This window comes from Anopheles coluzzii, chromosome X (assembly GCF_943734685.1).
Source record: "Anopheles coluzzii chromosome X, AcolN3, whole genome shotgun sequence".
Lineage (NCBI taxonomy): Eukaryota > Metazoa > Arthropoda > Insecta > Diptera > Culicidae > Anopheles > Anopheles coluzzii.
This window is the reverse complement of record NC_064669.1, coordinates 8,771,594-8,783,000: the sequence shown is the minus strand read 5'-3', so window position 1 is coordinate 8,783,000 and position 11,407 is coordinate 8,771,594. Positions and strand designations below refer to the sequence as shown.

At 44.9% G+C, this 11,407-nt stretch overlaps 2 protein-coding genes across 2 annotated transcripts in view; both read left to right on the top strand.

Moving 5' to 3' along the window:
• The window catches only part of LOC120958277 (ephrin type-B receptor 4b), a 261,361-nt gene that overhangs the window by 117,146 nt on the left and 132,808 nt on the right, over positions 1–11,407 (top strand). The gene's annotated exons all lie outside the window — the stretch shown is intronic.
• On the top strand, positions 941–9,373 carry LOC120951110 (uncharacterized). The gene is made up of 5 exons (XM_040369644.2): positions 941–1,806; positions 1,871–2,100; positions 2,186–2,647; positions 6,549–6,771; positions 6,909–9,373. Exons 1-5 carry the CDS (start codon positions 1,651–1,653, stop codon positions 7,059–7,061), a joined length of 1,224 nt encoding a protein of 407 aa, XP_040225578.2. The 5' UTR covers positions 941–1,650; the 3' UTR covers positions 7,062–9,373.

Genomic DNA, 11,407 nt, shown 5'->3' with positions numbered 1-11,407 from the left:
ATAAACAACAGGATTTGTTTTGTTTGTGTACATGGGTATATTTTTAAATCCTTAATATTCATAAATTACACGAAACGTATCACAATTTACTGTACAATCACTTCCTTCAAAATCCCTTCTTCAAAGAACTAATCTAACTTGTACAGCTGCAATGAGATGATTGGCGGCGTCTGTCTTTGACATTTTGACAAGACCCACCTTGTACCGATGTCATGCATTGAAAAGCTATGAAGTTCCACCAAGTTCGGTACACGTTCTTAACAAGCCTGAAAGTTCCATCATGAGCCTTACACATAGTGTTAATCAGCCGCAAAGTTCCAAAGAGTACCATGTGCCTGTTAAAAAGCTCCATAGTTCCGCAAAGTGCCGTCTATCTCTTAATCAGCCACGAAGTACGACATCAGAACGATTTTTCGTTAAACAGCTATAAAGTACGAGCTGGCTATTTGGGTACTAGACACTACAGAGCTGTACAAAAAACTGGTTTCCCACTTGGCTATCGCCGCAAATGTTCGCTGTACGCTTGAACAGCTGTCACATTTATGCGCACGGTTAAACCGCCCGCCGGTTAATCCGCCCCCGGATAATCGACGTTCTACTGTACAATTTTCAGATTGACACTTCAGGCCTATATTCGAATGATTACTATGCAGATTGGCCACTCCCGCCCCCTCCTCCCCCCGCTCAACATTTCATTTTAACTGAGTTGCAAATTTCAAAACCCACCGAAAACTGCCAAAACAATTTGAATTTCCTTCCGAAAGCTACCGAAAAAATGTTGGTGCTCCCACGCCAAAAACGAACGCCAAAATAATCTGGCCACCCTGTCCGTGAGGGAACACCGTGAACTGCTCGACAAATGGAGCGCGCTGTCAGTGCGCTGCTCGAATATTCGAGCTCTTCCACCCATCTCGCTCGCCCGCGCGCTCGCTCGGTCGGTCTCGCTTCGGCGCGTTTGCTTGTGCCGCGCTCCAGGACAATGGTACGGCAAGTTCCGAAAACGAGAACTGTCAATATACACACAGTGGGGGCTGCAGAGGAGGAAGCAAAAGAATAAGAAGAAGCAAAAGAAGGCAACGGAGGAGAACGATTCTGGCGAAATTTTCACGGCATTATTGTATCCACAGTGCTGGAGTTATTGTTGTCCCCGCCGCTACGATTTGGCCGCAGTTTTGCAGGGGGGGACCTCCCACACCCGCGGAAAACCCCGTGAATCGACCCGTGTCCCGCGATTCGGGCGTGTGAATAATCGCTGAAATCACATCCATCCCCGTGTCCAAACAGCATCAAACAGCACCCAAAACGGGGTGACATCTTTACTTTTTTTGCTGTGGAAACAAAGCCCCAGCGAAGTCCGCGACCAACCAACAAACCCGCTCAAACCGAACCGAAAATCTTCAATCAAAGCTCTCAAAGAGTGCAATTTTTATCCCTTTCGCCCCTCTGTGCTTGATTGTTTTCTCCTGTGTGTTTGTGTGTGTGTGCAGTGTTATGAACGGTGGTGCGGCTGGCCCGGTGGTCCGCGTTGTAATATGAGCTCGGAGGGTACAGTGAGTCGGCGTACCAGTGTCTACTAGAGGACTTTTGTTTGTTCGGTGTGGCCCGAGAAGGGCCCGAGAAGCGACCAGGAGAAGAGACTGCGCACGCAAAATGCACGACCGAAGGGCGGCCATGTGCTACGGGCTGGTGTACATACTGTGCACCCAGGTGCTGTCCACCAACTCACGCACCTCCACCCTGTGGAAGCTAAACACGGAGGAGGGCAAGATTGTCAGCGGGACCGGCGGTAGCAACTGCAAACTGCAGGTACCCGTACTGCTTCTGCTGGGGCAGGGTGTTCGCGTGTCTAAGCTTCTCCTACTCTCCACAGAGTTCCGGTGCGGGCGAAAGTAAGATGACCGCAGCTGGCGAGAGCAGTTCCACCACCACCGGCAGCAGCAACAACAATAACAATGGGGACGAATCCTTGGTGGACCCGTACCATCCGGAGGAGGACGAGGATTCGACGTTTCAAATCATCACCATCACCGCGGCCAACTATCGAGACAACACGTGGAGGCGGCACGCGCGCGGAAAATTGATTGTGAACCTCCCGAAAGCGTACGGTTTCTTCCTTCCACCTACGGCACGGCGGCTTGGTGTCCTTATTCGCTCTAATTTCTCTCCCTCACACACTCCCACACAGGACGCCGGATAGTGAGGGGGCGGCGGCAAACCACAAGGGAACCGCGAACCACCCGACCACCAGCCCGGAATCGGCGGACGTGCTGGACTGTGGCAAACCGGTCAACTTTACCTACTACGACGATCTGATCGGCGTGGCCCAGCGGTACAGCCATCCGGTCGTGCCCGAGCCGGAGGTCGCCTTCCTCTTTCTCAAGAAGAAGGGCCCGAAGTCGCTGAAAAACTTCGACATCGATGCGCTCGAGCGGCGGCTCCGCAAGGCGAAGGCGGAGAAACCGCGGTCGGTGCAGCTGTACAACCAGATCGGCAACTTTTGGCGAATAAAGGGCGACGCCCGGCACTCGATCGAGTGCTTTCGCAGCGCGCTCGCGATGGCACCGACCAACGCGGAGGTGCTGCTCAACCTGGCCCGGGTGCTGTTCAACCTGCAGTACCTGGACGATGCGATACATCTTACCAGACGGTAAGTTGATGTGGGCGGGTGGGTGTGCTTAATGGTGAGCGATGGGATTTTTTCCCGGCACCGTTGGGCTGATCGGCGCTGGATGCCTGTCGCAAGCAATTCGCGTTCAAAAAAAAAATCCCCCGAAACGGAAACAGGAACGTGCTCGTGCTCAGGTCGTCTAAATACGTGTTGTAGCTATCGATCGTGCAAAACTAATAACGGAAATACAGTGAAGTGTTCTCTCTAAGGCAAGGTAAACTTTTAGGTAAAGTAAAGTGCCTGGATTAAAGAAATTCAAGAACCGGGACAAAAGTAACATTTTTGTTGTGGTTGTACATGAATAGCCTTAGACCAGCGATGTCAAACTCGTTGGATCTCGCGGGCCAAAATGCTACTGAAAATAGACGCACGGGCCGCAACCTAGTTTTTATATTATATTACTAGTGAAGGCCCGTTAAAATCTACCGGGTAATCCACCAGCACTCGACTTGTTTTCAAACGCTACCCGTGGCAGTGGCAGTAACCATAACTTGAACACCTAATTTTTCTTATGCATTATTTCAAAATGTGTTAACTTTGTGGTTTCCTGGATAGTTCTTACCGTTATATCGATGAGGTTACTTTTGGGCTATGCTAGTGCGAAAATTTTTTATTGCCTTATTTTTTGATAGTCGTTTTCGAAAATATGGTTATTTATATACGGACATAAAGTACCAATGCAGATTATTTACTTAAAATTATAAGTAATGAAAATGATTTTCAATTTCATAAACATAATTAATCACGATTGGCGAGCTTTGTGGCCATTCTGATGATGCAGAATATACTGCAGACATCCAGAAGGTCCGATTGACAATAGACCTGATGCATTCCATGCCTTTGTTGACATAAATGTATGATTCTTTTATTTGTTTGCTAGAACATAGCTCAACAGTAATGTAAGATCCAACTACAAAAATATGATATTGCACGTGGTTAAAATCCCATTTCTACTCTTTTTTTTACTTATGTTTCATACGTTAGGTAATAAGTAATGGGTGCTTAGAACAATTGCAATGTATTTTTTCCGGTGTTAAATGGAAGTGGTATTTGTGTATGAGACAATTGTATTTGTTGCGCCAAACATGCAATTTCAACGGTGAATATATCCCCTCATACCATTACTCCAACGGTGTAGTTGTGGTAATCCAATCTATACTGCTATAGAAAAGCATGGTTCAACACTGTTTTAAACTGCATAGACTTCACACTTTTTTTTTATAAATATTACCTGGACAATCTTGATCAGTTCGCTAATTTGCATTTTTAATTATTAAAAAAAATCGTTTTATCCAATACCATGTCATTTCAAATCGGGTTGGGCAAACAAAAAATCTAAGTAAACCATTGCCCTCATCACCCGCGGGTGTGCAATGGTGCATGGAGCAATTGCTCTCACCACGCTCTCGCTGAACGTTTATTCTCACGTCATTGTGACGATTTTCGATTTCATATATAGCGAAATACGATACAAAAATCCGATCATTAGCAGTTCCTGTCATTTCATATAGGAATACGTTGCAACAGTAAAAACATTAATGCAAATTTAATTTTATTCCATCTAAGAAATGCATTTCTAAATGACGTTTTTAGGAGATAATCTTCATTTGGTTACAGACCTCTGGTTATATTTGGTTGGTTTATTCACGGCAGTATAGTAAATGCTATGTTGATATTGATGTGATGAAAATTATTAATATTTTCGAGCTAGTATTGATTGTGAACAGCATTTACATACGTTAGAAACATCCTTTCTGCCAAACTCCATAGAAATCTCCTTTTTATTATGGGATCTAAAATCAGGGCTTTAAGCTCACCTGCAGTCTGCAGTCCACTTGCCTGTCTTGTCGGTGCAGCCTCATGGAAAGGTTTAAATCTTTTTTTTTTTGCAATATTTTATTCCCGTTGGTAGAATGATTGTGTTAATTTTTCGTAATCTTTTCTTACAGAAATTGCTCTTTTGGTAACCGAGTATACCCTCATTGATTGCTTAAAATTAAAAGAAAACGCAATCGTCCAAAACCACACATAGGTTGTGTCAGTTAAGGTGATTATTATTATGAGATCATACTTCAGGCGCCCGGAGGTGACTGAAATGTACTGCAGAAAGCGGAAATTGCAAAGAAAAAGGTTGACAGTTGGAATATTTTTATGGTAATGACGTTGCCAACGTACATTAATTTAGAAGTCTGATAGGGAAAATCGATCGGCCGAAATCGCAGCAAGCGTCAAATCAAACCAGCGTCTGACTAGCTTTCCGGGACTGACTTTACAATAGGCTCACAACATTCCTATCAGATAATGAAAATAAATTATCTATTCTAATCTAACTCAATTGCATGATCCCTTATTGTCATGTTGGTCGATCCAATTTGCTTGTAATGGAACTTACTTGATTTTCTTTAATTAATTTTAAAAACATACTAGTTAATTTGGCCCGTTCACAGGGTTATGCAAGATAATTTCTGGGGTATTTAATAAATTTAGGATGCGTGCAACGGATTTTTTTAAAAAGTCAACGCAAATTCAATGTGAATTTACTAATTCCAAAGGACACATTAAGAGAAACTGAATCAGAATCCATACCGATCCTGGGACTGATTCCGAACCCATTCTGAAATTTTACAGAATTCATACTGTTACTGGAATTGGTTCCAATCCCAGACAGGAATTAGTCATGAACCTACTCTGGCTCCGGTCGTGGAATTGATTGTGAACCCATACCGGAAATTCCTTGTAATAATCTTGTAATGTATATACCTACGGCTGCTGGAGCTGATTGCACATCGGTCTTTTTAATTCGTCTCGAATTATAGTACCAGAATCTGCCTCAGTCAAGGAACTATGCAGTCCAGTCGTTTTGGAACTATACAGTCCAGTGGAAACTTCAATTCATCTACGAATACAAGAGAAAACCCGCACTCAAAATTCGTTTTCGTTGTCAAAATTGAGTGTCCGGGTCTGAAAATAAGCAAAAACAAAAAAAAAAAAACAAAAATAAAACACCTACTATTTTATTCATTTCTATGTAAATCTCAAAATCTGTATCAGAAGCAGTGTAGTTTAGTCACACAGTAAGGGGTTCCTGGGATGATATGTACCACAGGAGGAAAATTTATTGATTTTTGAAGAATTTTGACTTTTTCTCTGCTCAAAGGTAGATTTCCAATGGACCGCCATTATTGTATAACTGTTATTCATAAATTCAGCATCAGAGAATTTAGGCAGCCAAATTTAATATGCAGCTTGAACAAACATTCGTTTTTTGAAAGGACTAAATAGGTATGGTATATGAGGGGGCTGGCGAATTGTTAATCCTAATGGAAAAATTAGCCTTAAAAAGACTACATCTTGGAGAGATTTCACTGTATTTCTAAAAACTCCTTCCAATTGGAAGCTAAATTCCGCCTAACACGTTTAGGTTTCATTCTAATTCTCTGTTGCCTTTTAGGCCTTTGACCACTCTTTTGGTCTGGATATTTATTTTCTATATATGTCTGGTAAAAAAAGCTTTCTCTCTGTCTTCATCTGTCCTCTCTTATTAACCGCAACAGTTTCATAAGCTTAATAACAAACGCGTTACGCCTTACAGAGTGAACAACCCTTTAACACACCATCTACCAATACACATGTTCGCAACACCGACAGCAGCGAATCATTGGCTTAGCATCTTAAAAATGCCCTAGCAAAACCCTCTCCTAAACCTCCTAATGTCCAGTATGCGCACATGTGGCATGGCAAAATTTCTCCTGCGTCACAAAGTAACAAACAAACAAACAAACAAAAACAAAAAAAAATCCTTACCATGTCTGTTTTTTTTTTTTTTTCATTCCCATTCCCTCCTGCGTGTGCGTGTGCTTTTTGGTGGACCGTGGGCCAGCTCGCTGGAGGTGCAGCCGAGGGATCGCAGCGCCTGGCGGCAGTACTTTACGCTCGGCGAAATTTTCAAAGCGTACGGCCACTTCCAGGAGTCGGTAAACCATCTGCGCCAGGCGCTGGAACTCTACCCGCAGTACGAACCGATCAAGAAGGCGATCGCCGACGTGGAGAACATTTCCGCCTCCTCGCTACACATCTTTACCGTCATCATCATCATTTTCCTGGTTTGTGTGTTTGCCCTTTATTTTGTTTTTGTTCGTTTTTTTTTTGGGGGGGAGGGAGCGGGTAATTTGCTGCACAATCTTCCTTGCAACTAATATAACTTTTTTCTCTCTCTCTCTCTCTCTCTGTGCTGTTTTAGGTGATGTGCGTGCTGTATGTGATCCTTTCGTCGAACGAAAGCAGCCAGAACAACCACGAGCTGGAGCAGAAGGCGGCCCGCCACTTTAACCGTGCGATGGCGATGCGCTCGCTAAAGGGCTTCACGCAGCGTTCGTTTAAGAATAGAAAGTAAACCTCCCCCTGCTCGAGACGCAAGATCCTAGCACCACCTTCCTGCGGTAACGGAAGGGTGTTGTTCTGCGCGAAGTAACGCCGGGCAGAAGAAGATGATAGGCCGCTAGCAAACGCGAGAAGCTAGATGGAGAAAGCTAATCTCTCTGTAGCGCAATGAGTCGCACAGATCTATATACATGTATATGTAGGGGTTTGTGAGTGTGTGTGGGTGTGTGTGTGTGTGTGTGGGTGTGTTTGCGGGTGCGTAGATCGCTCTTGGTGGAAATGCGGACAGTCTTGCGGCTAGGATGTTGCGCGTCAAACAGTGGTGGCGTGTGCTGCAGCAGGATGGTAGGAGATTTATAGTTTGTAAGCAAAAATTGAGATTCGTGAAAATCTTCCAATATGCCACACCGAATACGCCCGCTCACACACACATTCGCACACACAGACACACACACACAGACACACGTCCACACACTGAACCGCGTGCAAAGTAGAAGGCAGGAAAAGGGCAGGCAAACAATTTGACCGCGAGAGAAGGAGCAATTCCAATTGGAATCCAAACTTCGTATCGAGATCATATAGTAATCGTGCGCGAAGGCAGCAGGAAAAGGAAGCATAGCAAAGAACAAAGAAAAACACACACACTCACACAGAAATTGCTAATCTAATTACTATTACACTAACTATTGCAACAGCTACTATTGTAAAACGGCTGGTGAGGTGAGGCTGCGGCTGAGATAGGCGCAATAGGCGCCCCCAGAATAGAGTTGGTTGGTGTCTGTGTGTGTATGTGTGTGTTACACAATCGCCACCCAGTCTCCATCCCATCTTAATAATCCCTGCTCGCCCCCCCACAAAAAAAGGAGAGTGGCCTGTGTGCCGCCTTGGAAAGGAATGTGCGCGCTCGTTCGTAGGATCGTTCGAATTAAGAAGCTTCACTTCTGCGTTGCGGGTAGAGTTTGTGTTGAGATTAGTGCATGTGATCGTCATTATTTTTCGGATTATTTTTTTTATCCTATAATTTTACGTATACGCAAGCGTTGACGTTTCTGCTAGCGGACAGACTACACTGCCCTCCAATATCGTTCACACACACACACACACACACACACACACACACACACACACACACACACACACACACACACACACACACACACACACACACACACACACACACACACACACACACACACACACACACACACACCAAGCCCCCCGGATTCGGTATTAAGCATTAACCGATACAATTCGCCAGTACAAGTACAACCGAGCAGGAGAGATTCGCTGAAGAAGGAAAAAAGAATGAAATTCCGTACTTTTTTTTAATGAACAAAAAAATCCAAAATAATTATGTGTTTATGCTGCGTTTATTATTTTCATTATTTTTTTTGTGTTAAAGAAAGCTTTCGGAGCGTAGGTAGTGCGACGGCAAGGAATCGGTTGATGGAATGAGGATGCGTAGTGAGGAATTCTCTTCTTTCTTTTCCGTTGAAGAATCGAATTGTGATACAACTTGCGTTTTTTTTTAATTATTTACGAACGCATTTATTGTGCGATTTAGGAAGCGCCACCATTATTTAAACGTGGCTCAAACGTGGCTTTTAGCGATTAAGTGCGCATTGGCGGGGTAAGGATGCGCTGATGGTGCGGTAGTTCGCTCTGCTTACCGACATTCGTTTTGTTTTCGGTTGCATTGAATTGGATGGAATGCCACTGCAAGTGCTTTCCGTGTGCGTTTTCACCTGTCACGTTCGTTCCCGCCACTGGACGCCCAACGTGGCACGCGACAGTCCCATCAGCTATCAGGTGCAGGTTGCAACTGCAAATGCCATGAAAACATAACAAGCACAACATAATCTGTACTTAGGCCAGGCTGGAAATGGGAATGGCACCGAAAGCTATCGTTATCTCTCAGCGCTGTGTGCGTGTGTGTGTGTGTGTGTACGTGTTGGCCGTGTGTCCGATTAACGGGCAACGCGCAGATATGGTTGTTCTCAATGTTCTCGTCAGTTTGTCGTAGAATTTGGTTTTATTTTTCTTTTCTTTTTTTTTGCTTCCGATATGCGATAAGATATCCTACACAGACGGCACACGTTCAGCCCGCACCGACCCCATATAGAGTCCCCATAAAAAAGGGAAATCGGCTAGGAAAAGAAAAGGGTTGTTCATCAGGCGGGGTATGTTTCTCCGATTTTCGTTCAACCCAAATTACTACAGCCACAGCAAACATTGGAATAGTTTAGTGTTAAATATATACTATCAACAAGCAGCAGCAGCATCTGCGGACTATTAAAAAAACCCTGAACGGCTCTTCTGATCGTAGCTGTGTTTTGTTTTGATTTTTTTTTTCACGGATCCGAACATTTGTGAGCACATTGTGAAGCATCTATCGACATTAACCCTATTAAAATGAGATACTCATGACGACCCCTAAAGGGACCTAGCACCAAAACCAAACCAACACTGGTTCAAGAACTGCACATGACCTAATGCCGACCGACTGGACCTAATACTGAGCCTATACCGGTCCAGGAACCGATACTTAACCCTTGCCGGAACTAAAACCGATGGCGAACTCATACCGGTCCTGAAATAGCTCCAGACGCTTTATTCCGATCCTGGAACTGTACCTGGAGCTGTTCAGGATTTGGAACGAAACATGAATCTAGCCCGGGCCTGGAACCGCTACAATTCCAGTTCCAGTCGACAATCCGGTTTTCTGGTTCGAGAATTGCTCATGATCCAATGCAATGCCTTCAGGATCGGTTTCTGAACCTATGCAAGTCCAGGAACCGATACTGAGCCCAAAACGATCCACGAACCGATAAAGATCATGTACCCATACCTACCCTGTAATGTATCATGAACCCATAAAGGTAGTGGAACTGATACTGAACTGAAATCTATCATGAACCCATACTGGTCTTGGAACCTATCATGAACCCATACAGGCCCTGGAACGAATCATGAAACCATACCGGTACTGGAACTGCTCATGAACCCATACCAACCCTGGAACCTATCACAAACCCATACCGGTCCTCGAACCTATTATGAACCCATACTGGTCCTGGAACCTATAATGAAGCCATACCGCTCCTGGAACCTATCATGAGCACATACTGGTCTTGGAACCTATCATGAACCCATACAGGCCCTGGAACGAATCATGAAACCATACCGGTACTGGAACTGCTCATGAACCCATACCAACCCTGGAACCTATCACAAACCCATACCGGTCCTCGAACCTATTATGAACCCATACTGGTCCTGGAACCTATAATGAAGCCATACCGCTCCTGGAACCTATCATGAGCACATACTGGTCTTGGAACCTATCATGAACCCATACAGGCCCTGGAACGAATCATGAAACCATACCGGTACTGGAACTGCTCATGAACCCATACCAACCCTGGAACCTATCACAAACCCATACCGGTCCTCGAACCTATTATGAACCCATACTGGTCCTGGAACCTATAATGAAGCCATACCGCTCCTGGAACCTATCATGAGCACATACTGGTCTTGGAACCTATCATGAACCCATACAGGTCCTGGAACGAATCATGAAACCATACCGGTACCGGAATTGCTCATGAACCCATACCAACCCTGGAACCTATCACAAACCCATACCGGTCCTCGAACCTATTATGAACCCATACTGGTCCTGGAACCTATAATGAAGCCATACCGCTCCTGGAACCTATCATGAGCACATACTGGTCTTGGAACCTATCATGAACCCATACAGGTCCTGGAACGAATCATGAAACCATACCGGTACCGGAACTGCTCATGAACCCATACCAACCCTGGAACCTATCACAAACCCATACCGGTCCTCGAACCTATTATGAACCCATACTGGTCCTGGAACCTATAATGAAGCCATACCGCTCCTGGAACCTATCATGAGCACATACTGGTCTTGGAACCTATCATGAACCCATACAGGTCCTGGAACGAATCATGAAACCATACCGGTACCGGAATTGCTCATGAACCCATACCAACCCTGGAACCTATCACAAACCCATACCGGTCCTCGAACCTATTATGAACCCATACTGGTCCTGGAACCTATAATGAAGCCATACCGCTCCTGGAACCTATCATGAGCACATACTGGTCTTGGAACCTATCATGAACCCATACAGGTCCTGGAACGAATCATGAAACCATACCGGTACCGGAACTGCTCATGAACCCATACCAACCCTGGAACCTATCACAAACCCATACCGGTCCTCGAACCTATTATGAACCCATACTGGTCCTGGAACCTATAATGAAGCCATACCGCTCCTGGAACCTATCATGAGCACATACTGGTCTTGGAACCTA

Bases quoted from the DNA above. Each gene is read 5' to 3' on its own strand.
- LOC120951110 (XM_040369644.2), top strand. From the start codon at position 1,651: ATGCACGACCGAAGGGCGGCCATGTGCTACGGGCTGGTGTACATACTG. The intron at 1,807-1,870 runs GTACCCGTACTG...TACTCTCCACAG, and splicing joins GTAGCAACTGCAAACTGCAG to AGTTCCGGTGCGGGCGAAAG. The intron at 2,101-2,185 runs GTACGGTTTCTT...ACTCCCACACAG, and splicing joins ATTGTGAACCTCCCGAAAGC to GACGCCGGATAGTGAGGGGG.